Here is an 18292-nt window from a genome sequence, read left to right as displayed (position 1 = left end):
TAAAGAGAATTAAGTGTTTCAGGACATTTGGTGGAAGACTCGGATGTGCAAGAGGGTCCTGGAATGGGAGTCAGGTGATCTGGGAGCAAAGTCTGGCTCTGTTCTTTACTGGCTGTGAAACCTTGGGCAAACTTCTTGCCCATTGAACCTCAGTTTCCTCAACTGAAAAGGGAAATAATAGTTACCTCACAAGACTATTTTGGGTATTAAGTGGAAAAATCTGTTTCTTAGATCTAAGACAGATAGTCAACAAATTCAAACTAAAGGGAGCTAAAAATCATCCCTGTTTCTATAAAATGTAAATAGGACTTCCTGGCTCTCTTGTCCACTGTGGTCCTTTTCATGTTTTTATTACTGTGGGTGGAGGACACATTCTCATCTTAGTATACACACACCTGCAACAGCCCTAATATATTATTGTTCTCATTTGACAGATGAGGTCAGTCTGGAAGACCTTCAACTTTCCTCTCAAGGACTGAAAATCTTCCCTGCCAATCTCTCTCAGCACATTAGTACTGGCCCAGAAGCAGCAGAACAAGCTGGGCAGGCTTGGTGTATTGGCTGGGACTGGGGGAGTCTAATTCTTCCCCTTTGGAGCACACAGCGGAGGATCTAAGGCTCTGATAGATCAGTCTGCTGATCCGCCCAACATGGTTTTGCAGAGTGCCCCGCTCCCTCCCCTGCCTCTCTCCAGTCCATCCATGTTTCAATTCCACCAATACTTACAGATGCCAAGCAATCATGCATAAAAACTAGCCTCATTATTTCACAGGAATATTTTGTATGAAAGCACTGTATGGCACTCCCTGACCTTAATGTTTCTCACCTCCATCTGGTCAACCAACCAGAATTCCCATATACGGTCGCCAGCCCCTCTTCAGATTCAGATCTCCAGGAGTCTGCACCTGTTCAGCCACTTATTCATTTTTATTGAGCCACTACAATGTCTCTTGCTTTGTGCAAGCCTCTTGCCTTATGGCTTCATTCATTCTAAAAACACTTTGTTCTTTTTGTTCTTAGCACAGTCATGGCTCATGGTCCCAAGAAGCCCCTGAAGCATGTAGCAGCTCCAAAGCACTGGATGCTGAGTAAACTGACCAGTGTGTTTGCTCCTCATCCATCAATTGGTCCCCACAAGCTGAAAGAGTGTTTCCCCCTCATCTTTTTCTTTTTCTTTTTTTTTTTTATGTTCAGTTTTTATTTTCTATGGCTCCTTGAAATCTTCAAAATGTACAGTTCAATTCTGGGCAATTTACTGTTTGTAATTATACTCCAATATATTAGTTCAAATGAAAACATCTAACAGTGCACAGCTCAGAGATGTAGAGCACAAGCAGGTGATTCCCACTTAACTGGGTGGGAGATACATCTTCTAGCTGAGAAGGAGGCCAAGTAACATACATAGATACAGGAACTTAAGTAAATGATAAGCATTTTTTTCTATAAGTAGAAGAGTAACCTGGATAGACAAATGTAGTAAACTGACCATAAATTGGTTCAAGACAGAACAGCACTATAATAACATACAGCACCATGGATGAGCCTTAGAAGCACAAAGAGGAGAGAACAGCTGACTGTTCAGTAGACTCATAAACAGCAGACTCATGTGCCCCTCAGGAGGGATGGGAGCTCCTCCACACCATATAATCCACTTTGATAACAAAGGTGTTACATTAAAACTTTGATTGTAGCATGATTTGTTTTACAGCAAAGTCTAACTGATGCAATAATAAAAGTGAACAGATGATGGCAATTATAATAATCTGATGCTTCTTCATTTGACAGATGTACTGATATTTCAAGACAGAATTCATGACTACTCTATTATTCAAGTGTATGTCAGATAACTAAATTCAAATGGGACGATAACGAGGTTCCCTTTCAGGTACCCAAGATCCTCCTCATCTTTTTCTAAGGAACAGACTTAAGTATTCCCTGACAGGAAATGAAGTAAATAAGATCTGCATGCAGAAGTTCATTAAGATTGATGGCAAGGCCCAAGTTGATACAGCCCACCTGCTGGCTTTAAGGATGTCACCATCACTGGCAAGACCAGGGAGAATTTCTATCTGATCTGTGACACAAGGGTTCCTTTGCTGTTCATTGTATTACACCTGAGGAGCCAAGTACAACTTGTGCAAAGTAAAAAATGATCTTGGTGGGCACAAAAGGAATCCCTCATCTGGTGACCCGTGATGCTCGTACCATCCACCATCTTATCCCCTTCAGAGTGAATGACACCGTTCAGATTGACTTGGAATCTGGCAAGATGACTGATTTGAACAAGTTTGACACTGGTAACCTGTACATGCTGACCAGAGGTACTACCTTCAGTAGGGAAGGAAGAACTGGTGTGATCATCAACAGAAAGAGACAACCAGGTTCTTTTGGCGCAGTTCATGTGAAAGAAGCCAACAACAACATTTTTGCTTCCCCTCTCTCCAATATTTTTGTTATTGCAAAGGCAAAAAAAACATGGATTTCTCTTCTCTGAGAAAAAGATGTCTGCCTTACCATTGCTGAAGAGACAGGAGACTGGGAGCCAAGCAGAGCAGCCAGTGAAACGATCTCTGGGTGGCATGACTGGAAGGGTCTTTGTATTTAATTAAAGATAGTGTGGCATGATTAATTGCCAAAAAATCTCACACACACACACACACACACACACACACACACAGAAACCAAGCAAACAGAAACTACTTACTGGGCTTCAGGCACTGCACCAGGTTCTGGAGATACAGTGGTGAGCAAATCCATACAGAGACCCTGGTCCCTACTCTCATTAGTCAAACAAGCAATGCCCAATAGAGATATAATAACAAGCTGAGATAAATGATCTAAAAATATCACCCAAAAACCTGACTTAGACTCACAAATTGAGGAGTCTGGGTGGGAAGTGGTCATTCAGCAAAAGTTTCCCTTCTTCTTCACCTGATGCGAAGAAGAGGTAGGAGTTATTTAAGCTTAGAGCGGCAGCAGGAGAAGCCAGTAGAAGCTGGGCAGCAGATGGGTCAGATCCTGGGGTCAGGTTAAGAGTGTTCTCCTAAGAGCAATGGCAAGTGAAACTAAGGATTTAAGGGAGCGATGGGACAGATGTGAAAGATGCTTTCACAATGATCTCCCTGGTAGCAGTGGGAGAGTGGTCTGCAGGAGACCAATTTGTCAGTTGGCCATTGTAGTCATCTGGATGACTTAGTGATGTCTAGGATATGCTGGGTGGAGAAGGGATGGAGGAAAAGGAAGTTCCCAGTTGGTGAAACTGGATGAACAATAACACCATTTACTGAGACAAGGAACTGCAGGAAAGGATCGGCTTGGGGGCAAATGGAGAGAAGCAGCTATTGTTCCAGGTTCTGTAGGTACATTATTTTGACTTTATGACAAACCTGCAAAGTAGGTATCACTATCTCATTTTTCAGATAAAAATATAAGGCTGTATTATCAGCTTAGTTTTTCTAACTCAACCTTTGTGGATCTAATTTTTCAGGGCAATCTAGTGCCCAATTAGCCTCCTAAGAGCTCTTAAGAAGAAAGATTACCCTTCCCTGGAAACCAAAGCCCAAAGCCACAGGAGCTCAGATAGAAACAGATTTGGAACACTGCCAGAGATTTTAAGTTGCCTACTTTGGGACCCGTGGCAAGGCAGCCATGTATGATTGTGCAGGTTGCACACTGCACAAACCCAGAGGCTGCCAGTCATATCAAAGTCCATGTGAATGCTGCCTCTTGAATACATCAGCCCTGCCCCTCCCAAGTTTATTTTCTAAGAAGACTTCAAACTCCATGATGCTCCTGTAAACCCCAGGGTTCAAAAACAATCAATGACCAAGACAACACCACGCACTTTACTTCTCTGGTCCCAGATGTTCTTTCCTCTATTGCAGCTTTCACTCAGACCCAGGTATTTACCCCACACCCTTTTCTCTGCTCCCCTAGTGCCCAAGGGAGGAGGAGATGTAAGGGAAGAGTGACTCATCCATCACCAAACCACTATTGCTTAAAAGAGCTCCCCAGACTGATACACCAAACCTAAACATTGTTAATATCTGCCCAAATAAATGCCACATAGAAACAAGTTATATGAAGCTCTCACCTTTTTACCTAGTTAACATAAAATATTCCCCAAATTTCTGATTGAAGGGTGTCCTTACTCACCTGATCTCATCTTCCCAGACACACGGTGCTGTCTCAACAGCAGCAACCAATTCTTTATCTTTGAGGAAGACCAATCCACTCTGCGATTTATTCTGAAAAAGTCTGGTTCTTTTCCACAGGCCCCGGGGCTGGGGCAAACCACAGCTCTTGGTCTGAAAGCTCAGGCAGTGAGAAATGGAGCTGACTCTAAGACTAAAGCAATCAAGGGCTCTTTTCCGATCAGCCCCTAAGGCGATGGCACCACTTTCACAGAAGTGCTTTGGATTCCTGAGTTTCCTGCTGGGAATGCTCTGGCAAGAGGCACAGTCTCAAGTGCACCAGTCCTCGCTTATGATGGGGAAGGAGCTGATCCTGTGGTCTGCGATCAGAATGAGCTCAACTTTCCAGATGAAACTGCCCCGCCAGCATCTCCATCATTACTAGTCCTTACCACTGTGGCTCTTTAAAAGGTACAGAACATTCTTTTTAAAAATGCTCTTTTTTTTTTAAGGGAGTGATACAGAGTTTATTGAATTAGATTTTTCTATTTACAACTGAGATCACATCTACATACTATTTTGCTAGTCTACATGGATACATTATTTCTAACAAGTTTAGACTTACGATGAATGGGCTCAATCATACAAAAACACACGCACACACTCACACTAATTGTTTTAAAACAGTAGTGCATACATTATACTCCTCCTATAAAGCCAGCTTTGATTAAAAACCGCTAGTTTCAAAGATCAGTCTGATTTTGAAGATGAACCAAGATACATACTGTATGATTCTAAAATCTATTTTAGCCATTTTGTACAGTTGCTATCTTACTGGACTATAGTATATATTTTTTTAAAAGGACACTGATGAGGGGCACCATCTGGTATTAACTTTAACCAGACAGCTGACTGCCTCCCCCTCCCCCAAAAAACCTTTGGCCAAGAGTTCTCCATTGTGAAGACTGAAAGGACCTCATGATACTTCAGCAGCAGTCCCATTACTGCTTGGAGGTAACAGAAGCAGGCCCACATCCGCCTTTAATTCCAGCAAACTACGCAACTCGCAAATGGTTCTGAGATTAGAACATTTACTGCCATACTTAAACACTTACGGACGTGGAGAGTCAGCCAGAACAGAGGAAAAGAAAGTCATAGGTGGTAAGGTAAGAAGGTGGACACATGAAGAGCCAAACTGCTCTGTCCAACACCTGTGTATGTGTGCTTTAACTAAATGAGCTCAGGAGGCCAATAGCAGTGGACCCGCTCAATTCACCTTCCAAATCATAAACAAGACTAAAAAGCTCAGGCTTGAGTTTTCTGCTACGCATAGGTTCCGCCGGTGATGAGGAGCTCGTAAGCAGGATCTCTACTCCTTCTGCACAATACGATGCAGGCACACAGCATGCCCAGCAGCTGAATAGCTGCAAATGCCAGCGCTGCCCAGATAACATGCATCATGATTTCTTGTAGCTTCTTCACAACTAGAGCCTCACACCCCTCGGCATAGAGGTCCGAGGGGTGGGCCAGACGGCCATGACAGCTGCTGGCAGTCTCTTTGCAACAGCTAAGAGGGACACTCTGGTTTTTGGTTTCTTTGAACCAGTCTGTATTTTCCCAGTCTGAATAGTTGTGAATTCCACAACAGTGCAGCTGTCTCTGAACATAATCAATAGCCCGGCTAGCAGCATCAGGGTTGGTTCCATTGTAGGTCTTATATACTTTCTGATTGCTGCGACCAACCTCATTTTCCACCTTCGCTCTGTAAACATATCCCAAAATCACTACAACAACTTCTGTGACAAAAACCAAGAGTAGGATGATGACAAACGTGGCAAGTCCACATCGGCTTTCCTGGATTGTGGCACAGCAGCCAATCAGCCCAATAATGAAGAGCAGGGCCCCTACAGCTATGATCACCACAGCAGGGATGAGAGTGTACACATCTTCAAAGAAGGGGTCATAGCCGTCGTAAGTGATGAAGACATGGGCTCCCACATAGCAAAAAATGCCAGCTGCTCCCCAGAAGATGAGGTTGAGAAACACCAGCATGGCCTTGGAGGAGGTGATGCCACACTGGCCCATGGTGCTGGCGGTCGGCTGGGGCCCTGCTCGGCGAGCGGGACGCGCTCACCGAGCGAGGCGGCAATGGCGAAGGCGCCTCCCCGCTTGGAACTACACGGCCTGCGAGGCGTTCACCGCAGCCCCTGGCGCCGTCGCGCCTAAAAATGCTTTTTAATAATACACATGACCTTGTTCTTATAAAGGAAATCGGGAAGGATATATTTCTTAATTTCCAATCAAGATGATTCCTCTGCAGACATGCTGCAGTGTTTTTCTTTCTTTTTTTGAAAACCCATCTCCTCCATCAACTCTAATGTGGTTGTTCATTTAGAGTTTTGAATGTGCTTCTTTGTCCCCATGCCACATACCACAGAGTATAAGTTGACATTTAGGGCCATCCAGAATATTTCTTCTACAGAAGTCCGCATATGGACTAATTCCCACTGCAGAAATGAGTCCCTCATCTGCAGCTGTCACCACTCAAGTGGCAGATGCATTCCCCAGACTCTAGTGGTGACAGTGACCCACTCCCCACAGCATTCCTGGGATATTGATGTGCCCTGTATCCTTCTGCTGGCAGCTGACACTCCTACTACACAAATGCCCAATGCTGTCTCATGATCTACCTCTGAGGGCATGTGGGCTGCAGTGACCCCACCCCTGAGCAGCTGCTTGAATTGTATCAGCTGGTAGGGTCTGGCAGTGAGAGAAGCTCAGCGGCCAGTCTACCCAGTGTGGGGACCCTGGCTTCCTGCCAGCCAGAGTTCCAGGAGTCTGATTCCTCATTTACTTCATATTTTCCTCCGAAGTCCATGGGAACTTGGACCATTTACTGACATCATGAGGCTGTCTTGGCCTGAATACTGTTTTGAGCTGACCACTATGAAACTGGAGGACATTTCCCAAATCACAGGCTAGGGCTGGGAGCCCTCATTCCCTACCCATCTTCAATTTCTCTTAATACAGAAAAAGTATAACTAAGAACGACTAAGACACCACTACAGAAATGGCATAAGTAAAAATGGAAAATACGGCTAAAATTCAAGGATGGATCTGGAACTGCAGGATTTGATCATTGCCCCTATTCTAGCTTGGAATGGTCGGGTGGAAAAGAAAGTCAGGTGGGCACTGGCAGGTGAAAAAGAAAATGTATTTTCACTCTTATTTCTAGTTCTAGCAGTGAGTATCCAGATCAGAAACACAGCTGGGTTCTCATGTGGGGAAGGGAACCCAGGTAACAAGCATCATCCTTTGATTACCATCTCTACTGCCTCAAGGGTCTTGCTCTCCTGGTGCTTATTCTACTGTCTTGATTGTTTTACCAATAATTGGATCAGTTCCCTATCTGTCACGAAGGCACCATTTCTGGAGACTGTGCTTGGAAGGAGTGACTCTTTGCCTTGCCGCCTTCCACCTTCAGCTAAGGCGTTTCACAGGGAAGCTCCAGGCACCCAAGCCTGTTCTAACCAGGCAGGAGGCAGACCCCCTTGAGAAGCATTTGAGCTCCAGGAGGGGATGATCTCTCTGAGGCCACACCTGAGGTTTACTTCTGCCGTTTCAGATAAATGCCACGTATTCTCAGGAACGAAGGGTGGGTATCAGAAGGGGAAATCTACGGAAAAGCCAGATGAGATTATAAGTAAGCGAATCTGCCTCAGTTCAAGGACTGCCAGAACCGGGGTGAAAAACAGAATTAAGAGACCGCTCTCCCAATTTCAGTGGAAATAAGCTCCAAACTACCTGATTAAAAATGAAGAACATCCCTTCTCCTTCACAGATTTCTGCTCAACCCGAGGGCCTGGCCTAGAACAGCAGAGCTTCTCTCCTCACAATGGCAGATGAATAATAAATGCTCCTAGTCAGAAGAAAGGGCATACAAACAATTTCTCCCAAAGTTTTTATTATTAGAGATTTTATCTATGGCTAATAGCAATTCCACTTCACAATTTAAAATTCCTTTGGTCCACTGAAGTTTGCTCACTCCAGTGATGACGTGGCTGTGTTAATGTAACGGAGCAGGACCCTATGGGGCCTTTCTAGAACAGACCACTCCCCCGCCACGTTCTCCATCTGCCTCTTGTCTGTAGAAAAGCTTTAGCCTCCTAGGCCTTCTCTGAGTTCTAAAGAGTAAATTTAATCAGAGAAGTGAGAAAATGCAGAAAGAAAGGAAAACTGTTAAGCAAGACAAAATAATCATAGTTTTGCCATTAAGCAAAGTCAAGGACCTTTAGTTTCTCCTCAAGGGCTATAGATAATATTCTGAGCCATATCCTTTGAGCTGTTTTGCAGATACTGAACCCCCCAGCAGGTGGAAGAAGTTAACTCTATGCTGCCCACAAGCACACAGACCCCAGACCAGTTGGAATCAAAAGGTTGATGATGTTGACTCCCAATTACCTCACCACTGACCAATCAGAAGAATGTTCATGAGTTGATCATGTACCCTACAACCACTCTCCCTCACCCTGTCTTTTAAAACCTTTCCCTAAAAGCCACTGGGGAGTTCAGGCCTTTTGAGCACTAACTACCTGGACTCCTTGCTTGGCACCTACAACAAATGCTACACTTTCCTTCACCGCAACCCAGTGTCAGTAGATTGGCTTTACTGCACACAGGCAAATGGACCCAAGTTTGGTTTGGTAACATTAAGACTTTGGAAGGGACATTGGCTATTTCAAACCATTAAAAGATATATATCATACGTACAGAATATCAAAGCAAAAGTCAACTAGGTAGGGAAAAAAACCTGCCCATTAGACATTTTTAGGTATCATATAGATAAATCTATATCAACTTCTGATGGGAAGAGGCTTAAACATAACACCTAAATTCTATCAAATCCTGATCTAATAAAGCTTAGGTGAAAACCAGCATGGAAATTTTCTTCTCCCCAAAAAGGTTTTCCAAAGGATTAACCTAATTTTTAAAAATCCTACTATTTTATTATGAATATACTTCTCACAAATGAATGCCGTAATTATTGACTTAATTTTTTTCTCCTAAACAAAGAGCATAAATCTTCTAAAGCAAAAGATTTACCTACTATAGTTGAATGTTGCATATTAAGTAAAATTATTATTTACCTAGAAAATGTAATTTGTCAGGGAAAATGTGACACTAAAAGAGACCAAAACACCTTTACTATGGTTGAATATGAAAAGCTAATTGTGATTGCTAACAAGAAACCTATTCTAAGAAAAAAAATAAAATTAGCAGTAATTGTTCTTCTGGCTAAAGCGGGAAACTGGGAATAGTATTTCAAACAACCACTTCTTTTTCCTGTCATTTTTTTTAATGATGTAGAGCAATTGCTCGGCTAATGAAGGGACTCGGTAAATAAACGTACACATTACTTTCAACTGATTACTCAGAAGTAGGGAATTTTTCCATCCCAGCAATTGCTCTTCAGAAATGAGACAAACCTCTTGCTCACATCAGACCCAGCAACCTAAATGTTTACTATTAAAATAAATAAAGAGCACAGGTGCAGTCTACAACTGCGCAATCCTTGATCCCCATTTATTTTCATCCACAAAAAAAACTAAGTTGCCAATATTGACCTTTTTTGATCATTTCTCTCAATGCTAGGTAAAGAACAAAGAGCATACTTATACTATAAGAAATGCAAGAAAAACTGCAATCGGTTTTTTCCTTCATGTGCTAAGTAAACCTATAAGAGGGTCAGCAATAAACACAGAAATAATCACGAACCTTCTCAATTCTGAAATCCCCAGAGACTACCAACTCTCTGGGAGGCTTAAGGTAGAAAACAAAGTACTTATATTAGCATTAATCAACTTTAATGGTCTTTTTAAAGATACTTACAGTTAAATCTTTGTAAGAATCACACACTCATCTTCACTTCCTTTGTTGTGCGAGGGTAAATGAGTTACAGTAATAACCCCGCAAATATCCTGCCTTGTGATTAAGACGTCATCTTAATGCAGACTTTATATTTTGGCTTTTATGAAGGTTTAAAGGTTAAAGGCAACATAAATTATGCATTTCCTTCTGTGCCAGGCCTGTAAAAGGTGCTTTCACTGTTCATTAAAGATATTGCTTCCAAATGGACAAAAGCTTTTTTTTCAAGTGCCCAAAGACAAACATTTCCATTATGTTTATTACTGCAAAGGTGGAGAGCCAAAAAAATTTGGAATTAGGAAACTGCTAGAATCTGTTGTTCCAGAATGTACAGCAACTGTCAATATACACAGTGAAATTACCCTTCACTCTTTGGACAGCAGTACAGTTAAACAGAGCTGGTCAACACGCTGGTCTCCTCCCAGGAGAACAATAGTCTGGAAAACCCCACATCACCAGCAACAGTTGGGGTTTTTCCTTTCTGCCTCTGCCCCAAGTTACACATCTGAATAGGGACCAGAGAATCACACGGGGATATCCCTAACTCCTGCACTGGAGCAAGCTCCGTGTGAGGGATGCTTGGGCAAACTGCGCATCCTCACACGTTCCTCCTAGTCTGCATTATCATTTCCTCACTTATGTTTTGCCACCCCCTCCAGCTAAAGCAGAGTTTCCTTTCCTTTTACACTTACGTGTACTCTATCTGCAGAAGTCTGGGCTCTTTTGCGCAGGGAACATCACACCCATTTATCCTCCAGCCTTCAGGGGCAAACTGTAGTTCTGGCTGGATCTGCCTCTCTCCAACCCCAAGCCAAAGGAACCAAAGCTGGACACACAGCACCCAACTTCAGCCAGGTCACAACCACCTCCAGCCTGTCGCTTTGGCTCTGGGGAGGATTATGGAGACAGACTGCCTGCTGTAAGCCCCAGGGTCGCAGAGATTCTTCCCAGGGGACAGTCTGCACACCCTGACAACTAAGTGGCAAAGTTGTTTCTTCCTTCTCTGCTGCAATGCCCTTTCCTCTCCATCAACACACGTGCGCGCGCGCGCGCACCAACGCACACAGCCTTGCTCCCTCAACTTACCAGTTTAGACTTGGCTCGTTGCAAAAATTCTTCCATGTCGTTGCCAGGGGTTTGGACCAGAGGTACCCGGAGGGCGCGGAGGGCAATTTCCTCCGGGGCGAGAGGAGCCGGGCCCCCGGAGAGTGGCCGGCCCGGACGCAGCGACCGGCTGCTCCCTCCTACCGCTCGGAGGCGGCTGAGGTTGTGGCTGAGCCCTGGGCTGTCGCCTCCCAGAGCTCCTCGCCCCACCCTGCGCCCCACCGCCCGCTTAGGGCGCCTGACTCTGCCCTAATAAGGAAAGTGGGTGTGACGCCCGCGAGCCCCAGGGCGCGCCAGCACGCTGACTGGCACGCGCCTGTGGGGCCGGAGCTCAGGGCCGGGGCGCGGGGGCGGGGGTGTTGGCGGATGGCGAGGGGCTCCTCCGCCAATCGCAGGGCCCCGCTGCGGCCTCCTGACGTGGCGCGCCGAAAGATGCTGCAACCATGGACAGCGCCCAGAAGTGCGAGCCAAGTGCAAGGGGCGGTTGCAGAGGGAGGCTCTGCCGCAGGCACCGCTGCTGTCAGCCAGGGGAGGTGGAAAGAAAGGGAGAGAAGAGAGACGCCCCCAGAGAGCCCCCTCCTCGGCCAGTGCCTCTCTGGCTGGCTGGCAGGTTACAGAGAACTCCAGCGGTCACTTAATAAGCTGGCTCTGGCTGGCCTGGCCAGGGGATGCTCTTGGCTAGATTGAGGGGTGGAGGGGGTTACTGCTGAGCTAAACAATACGACCTTGATGGAAAATAATCGGAAGAGCAGGCTTTGTGGTTGTGTTAGGCTGCATCTTTCCTCCTTGGCCTCAAAACATACCTGCCCAGCAACAGACCTCTGCAGTTCACCCCAACTGGGTGTTCTCATGTTGGCCCTGGGGCTATGGATACATATATCCTTCTGCAGTCCCCATCCATTCTGACATGTATGCTCAGGAACAGTGAGAACGATAGAACCTTCCTACTGCATACGGGTCTGTGTTTTTACAAGATCCTCAGATAATTTCTGTGTACATTAAAGTTTAAGAAGTATTGCAATAAATACTTAAACTTATAGCCATGAACCTTATTTTAAGCCATAGAATTTTGTTGTGTGTCCTCTCTAGCCTTATCAGGGGCCCAGATACATCTGGGCCTTGGCACATCTGCCTGTAATACCCTTCCTGCCTTCTCACCATCCCCACTGCCTGGCTAACTCATGCTTCAACTACCAGCTTAGAGAAGTGAACTCAACCCCAACTGCACTTTAAAATCACATTATAATCACCCAGGGCTTTAAAAAATACTGCTTCCCAAACTCTATTCCAGACCAATTGAATCAGTAGCCAGTATCATCCTCTGGTTCTCAATCTTTAGTGTGTATCTGAACCACCCAGAGATGTACTAAAACACAGATTTTTGTGCCTCACTCAGAGAATTTCAGGCTTAATAAATCTGTTTAATGGGCCTGAGAATTTCCATTCTTAACCATCTCCCAGGGTTTGCTGATGCTGCTTAGAAGTTATCTTCCTCCAGGAAGCCTCCCCTGACCTACTCCTCCCTTTCCACCCCCAAACTGAGTCACTTGTCCCTTCCATGTTCTCTCATGGCAACCTGTATTGTCTACTCCACTCTAAATTGCCTAATTATTTGTCTGTGTTCTCCATCTGGCTGTGAGCTCCATGAGAACAAGGACATTGCCTATCTCATTCACTGATGTATTCATTATATATTTGTTATACATAAATTTCAATAAATATATCTTAATGAATAAATGTACATATGAAAGTTTTCTCTCTCTCTGTCTCTCTCTCTCATTCTCTGTGTGTGAGTGTGATTATCCAATTGTTCCTTTTATTCAGAAAGACCTAATAAAAAGAAATCAGTGGAGCCCACAGATCTGATTAAGAGAGAGTGATAGGAATGTTAAGCTCTTATTTACATTCAGGTGATGAGCTGTACAGAAGCTGTAGATTCTATCTGCTTTCTTTGCTGACTTCAGTAATTTAAAACCATCCAGGTAATTCTCTGTATAGTCAAATTTGGGAACCACTGCTGATGTTAGATAAATGTGCATTCCCCCAGTCCACCAGGTACAAAATCTAGAGTCCACTTTGACTTATAACTTTCTCCTACCCCTTGTGGTCAAATAGTTCCCAAGTCCAATGTCTTCACCTTTGAAAAGGCCTCTTTCAACTTCCTTCCTTTCTATTCCAAGTGCCATCATTGTAACTAAAGTTTCAGATCTAAGCCTAAAGCCCACTCCCCTTCCCTCTAGAGGCCTTTGCACTTGTCTGTAGAACAATCCCATTTCTTCTACTCTTTTCACTCTCAGGTTTCTTGACTCCTAGATTCCTCTTATTTGAGACCTGTATCTGAGCACTTTTCATTTTGAAATTAATTATTTGAGTCGATTAGTATAATGGTTTTTATGGACTGCATACTTTTCACATATTGAAGCTTTAACCCCCAAAGTGATGGTTTTCAGAGGTGGGGACTTTGGGAGGTCATTAAGTTTAGATGAGGTCATGAGAGTAGAGCTTCCTTGATGGGCTTAGTGTCCTTATAAGAAGAGGAAGAGACCAGAGTGCTCTCTCTCTCTCTCTCTCTCTCTCTCCACCATGTGAGGATACAGCAAGAAGTGACCAACTACAAGCCAAGAAGAGGGCTCTCACCAGGAACCAAATGCCAACAGCATCTTGATATTGGAGTTCCCACCCTCCAGAACTGTGAAAAATAACCATCTGTGGTTTAAGTGCCTGGTTGATGGTATCTTGTTATAGCAGCACAAGCAGACTAATACAGCAGTAGTGTTGAGAAAAGGAAGACTTTAAGGATCATCTAATTCCATCCCCTTATTTTACTGAGCAGGTAACCAAGGCCCAGAGTAGTTCAATATCCTCTTAGGCTAACAGAGCCGCTTAGAAGCAGAGCCAGGACTGGAACTCAGCTCTCCATCATTCATTCCTTCAGCCTTTATGGCTCATTAACTATGCTCAGATACACATTATGCCCAACCCAAGACGCATAAGGCAAATCCCTGCCCTCAAGGAGCTCACGGTCTAGTCACTATAATATAAGGAGATAAACGCAGTGACCGAGAAACACATATGGTATTGTATTAGTTGAGATATAATGTGGTCTGTGACTACAGTCTGGATTCTCATCCTTGATGTGGTAGATTAAACATGGCTGCAAATTCTCTGACACTCCTCCCAATAAGAAGTTGGGTCTGTGCTCCCTCTCCTTGAACCTTGGAGAGCTCCTTGACTTTCTGAGCAATAAAATACAGCAGAAGTGTCACCATGACAGTTCCTAGGACCAGGCTCTAAGAGATTGATAGCTTCCACTTCCTGTCTTATGGAATACACACTCTTGGAACCTAGCCACACAGCAGCCACATGGAGAAGCCCACATGGAGAAAAACTAAGGACTGACTAATAGCCCACATGCCCAGTCATGTGGTCAGCCATCTTGGAAACAGATTCTCTAGCCCCACTCAAACCACCCAACCGATCCTACATGGAACAGAGTTAAGCTCTCTCTGGTAAGCCTTGCCCAAATTCCTGACCCACAAAAGTGTGGAATATAATAAAATGATTGTTATTATAAGTCATCAAATTCCTCGGTAATGTGTTATGCAGCAATAGATAACAAGAACACCTGGCTGTTTACAGCATACGTAACTTTGGGCAAGTTATTCTTTCAAAGCTTCAGTGTCTTCATCTATAAGATAGATATAAAATAGGATTGTTGTGAAAGTTAAGTGCAATAACACACATAAAGTGTGCAACTCCTGGCCTATAGCTGGGTCTATCAAAAAAAGAGAAACTTAATGCACTAGGTTGAAATGGAGACAAGGGTCTCTACAGAGAGAACCCAACAAAAGGAATCAACTGTAGATGGATCAGCAGTCACTAAAAATGTGAAATTATTATATCATATTATATAAATATAATGTATTTACTATGTATATGTATTATATATTATAAATATATATATATATATAATAGGTGGTAATATAATTTGTATCTATCCTACATCAAGCAATACCTTCTAAAGTTTACACTCCTTTGGAAACCTGGGCTTCATACAGTGAGATGTCTGTTTCAGAAAAAGGCACTGCAGATGCTCCAGGTATAGTGATGTTTCTCAGCAATAACTCATCTGCCTACACTACTCACTGACGAAATGTGAGGTCCTTACAGCAAGGTTTGTGTGTTTTAATATTCCCAAATTACCACTCCCCGCGCTGCAGAGTGCTGGGTCTTCCCTTGCCAGGTTCTCACTGCAGCTCTGCATCCAGCTCAAGGGGCTCTGACTGCACTCAGTGCCACAGTGAAGGCATCTGAAGTCTTCCTTGTCAGAGCCAGCTCTGCATGCTGGCTGTGTGATTTTGGTCAAATTCACTGACCCCTCTGATCATGAATCTCCTCATCTGTGAAATGGGGAGAATAATACCCACCTTAGTTACTTTACAGGATTGTCAGAAAAAGTCAAATAATAACAACCCTACATATATTGGAAAATGTTAACAATGGAAGGGAGAATAACGAGGCAATCTTTTTGTTTGGTTGAAAAAAAATTACCTGACAAACACCATCCTTTTAAAAATGGGATGTGGCCGGACTGGCAGCTGCTGACTCACCATCTGGGCACAGTTCCAGCATAGCTTCCCTACTGACCAACCACACTTTCGACAGGTGTGGTCTCGGTGCAGATGTGTTATGTTTGCTGCTTTTAAATTATTTCATGGGACAAAAGATGTTCAAGAAACTGTGCCTCCCATTTTGACAAGACGTAAAAGCTTTTCAAGACTGTTTCAAGGATGAGAGACTGAAGAAGGACTGATGTGTGTTAACTGGTTAATTAATATGTGTTAACTAGCACCTCCCATTTAGCTTTTAAGCTACTGTAAAATGCCTGCTTTTCACTCTCTAGGTGGTCAAATACTACTCACTTGGGCAAACAATATCAAAGGAATTGACTTTTTTTCTTATGCATTTTGGCAAGGATATCCACATTTTTTAAGGTAGGCTTTGCAAGACTTTTTTTTTTTTTAAGGAGTGTATATAGCCATAGTCCTCTCTGAGCCTCTGTTAAGGAAGAATAGGGGTTACTTGAATTGTCAGCAGCTGTAGTAGTGAGTGGGAGATCTCTTGGGAGAACGTCCTGAGAGTCAAATGTCTGGGCTTTGAATAGGGCACATACCGCTTGCGTCATTTCTGGGAACTGCAGACATCTTGTAGAACAATGAATTTAATTTAAAAGGACAGCAGAGGAGAAGGAAAGTACTGTGGCTCTGTGAGTCATCAGGACAATGAGGCAGTGGCTGAGCTTTCGGATGTGCAGCCTGCTGAAAGACAAGGGGTGACGGTCTTCATGTCACCACTTCTTCTCAAACTATACCACTCAGGGCAGGTCAAGCTTTACACACGTTCCCCCTGCAGGAAGATATCTCAGTTCCCTTCAAAACAATATTTCATGTTTCGAGAGTTACAATATAATTTCTAACTTATACATGATGGGTCATGCATCTCCACTGGGAAAGCATTTGGCAAGGGGAGTGAATATTAACCGTTTTCAAGTCTTGAGCATCTACCCACATGATCTCTCATCTTTGCAACAACCTACAAGGTCCAGAACAACAGACTACAACTGACTCTATTTTAGAGATAACAAAACTGAGGCCCACATTGTTTATCGACACGCTCAAAGAAATCTAGACACTGAATTAAAATTTTCAAACCTTAGTGTACAACATAGGAAATATAAAAAGAAAAATAAAACATTTTTAAAATTCCAAACCCTTTTCATTAAAAAGGCCAATGTTTACGAGCATGAAACATCACTTTAATCATATACTAATAGCATTTACTCTTCATTAACAAACGTATCCCAATGTTCACTGCAGCACTTCACAATAGCCAAGACATGGAAGCAACCTAAGTGTCCATTGACAGATGAATGGATAAAGAAGATGTGGTACATATATACAATGGAATATTACTCAGCCATTAAAAAGAATGAAATAATGCCATTTGTAGCAACATACATGGACCTGGAGATTATCATACTAAGTGAAGTAAGTCAGGAAAAGAAAGACAAATATCATATGATACTGCTTATATGCAGAATCTTTTTTTTCCTTTTACCTTTTTATTTTTTATTTTTTACAATAAACTGCATATATTTAGAGTGTACAATTTGGTATCCCAATCTCCCAATATATGCAGAATCTTAAAAAAGTGATAAAAATTAACTTATTTATAAAACAGAAACAGACTCATAGACTTAGAGAACAAATTTATGGTTACCGGGGGAGGGATAGATTGGGAATTTGGGATTTATATGTACACACTGCTATTTAAAATGGATAACCAATAAGGACCTACTGTATAGCACAGGGAACACTGCTCAATATTTTGTAATAACGTAAATGGGAAAAGAATCTGAAAAAGAATAGATACATGTATATGTATAACTGAATCACTTTACCATACATCTGAAACTAACACAACATTGTTATACAACTATGCTCCAATATAAAATAATTTTTAATGTATAAAGGAGGGAATTATTATCATACTCATTTTAAAGATGTGTAAACTGCAGTACAAAGATGTAATCTGGTTAAAATCATCCAAGTTGTAAGTGGTCAAATCAACTCAAGTGACAACATCCAGAGCCCAGGTATTGAGCTATTGCATATCACCGGCTGTCCATTGCTGCACACTTGAGAAAACTAACATGGAGCTCGGACAAGAAATAAGTACTCACTTTGCTACTCTTTCAGTTGCTCTTCTATTACACTTAAGAATGAGTTAGTCACATTCTCACCTACCCAATAATACCTGACCACTTAGCTCTCAAACCTGCTCTTTGCAGATAACTAGCAAATTCACCAGAAGGAAAGAGGTAAATGTTGCAAAAGCTTGGGGATCATAAGCCATTAAAAATTCCTGCCATAGATTATGGCTCAGCTAAACAGTCACTTCTTTCCCACCATGTACTCCTTTATCCAGCCCTCATCCCCAATCCCCACACACCCACTCAATTAAGTGGAAAACATTACGTACCGATGGTCAAAGGCTTGAGGCTTAGTTCTTTTATAATGATTCTAGCATCTCTGGGTCTTTGTTTCCTAGGAAAATTGAAAGACTTGAGC

At 43.1% G+C, this 18292-nt stretch overlaps 2 protein-coding genes and 1 pseudogene across 6 annotated transcripts in view; 1 reads left to right on the top strand and 2 right to left on the bottom strand.

Moving 5' to 3' along the window:
* The window catches only part of PRUNE2 (prune homolog 2 with BCH domain), a 271291-nt gene extending 259986 nt beyond the window's left edge, over positions 1-11305 (bottom strand). For all 4 annotated transcript variants that reach the window (XM_057721032.1, XM_057721034.1, XM_057721035.1 and 1 more), the window contains exon 1: positions 11145-11305. In XM_057721032.1, coding sequence (XP_057577015.1) covers positions 11145-11180 — 36 coding nt within the window. In that variant the 5' untranslated portion in view covers positions 11181-11305. The remainder of the gene's footprint in view (positions 1-11144) is intronic.
* Positions 1028-2583, top strand: LOC130846604 (40S ribosomal protein S4, X isoform-like; annotated as a pseudogene).
* Positions 4742-6218, bottom strand: LOC130844813 (tetraspanin-3-like). 2 transcript variants are annotated; one of them, XM_057721037.1, is made up of 2 exons: positions 5961-6218; positions 4742-5888 (listed from the first exon to the last, which is right to left on the bottom strand). In XM_057721037.1, exons 1-2 carry the CDS (start codon positions 6216-6218, stop codon positions 5457-5459), a joined length of 690 nt encoding a protein of 229 aa, XP_057577020.1. In that variant the 3' UTR covers positions 4742-5456. The 2 variants fall into 2 exon arrangements, with proteins under 2 accessions (XP_057577020.1, XP_057577019.1); XM_057721036.1 differs by having other exon boundaries at positions 4742-6218.
* Positions 11306-18292: the final 6987 nt, after the last annotated feature.

This window comes from Hippopotamus amphibius, chromosome 2 (assembly GCF_030028045.1).
Source record: "Hippopotamus amphibius kiboko isolate mHipAmp2 chromosome 2, mHipAmp2.hap2, whole genome shotgun sequence".
Lineage (NCBI taxonomy): Eukaryota > Metazoa > Chordata > Mammalia > Artiodactyla > Hippopotamidae > Hippopotamus > Hippopotamus amphibius.
The sequence above is the reverse complement of the archived record's forward strand: the minus strand, read 5'-3'. Positions and strand labels throughout refer to the sequence as shown.

What these genes read in the sequence shown, in the direction of transcription:
- LOC130844813 (XM_057721036.1), bottom strand. Translation starts at nt 6,218, where the DNA reads ATGGGCCAGTGTGGCATCACCTCCTCCAAGGCCATGCTGGTGTTTCTC.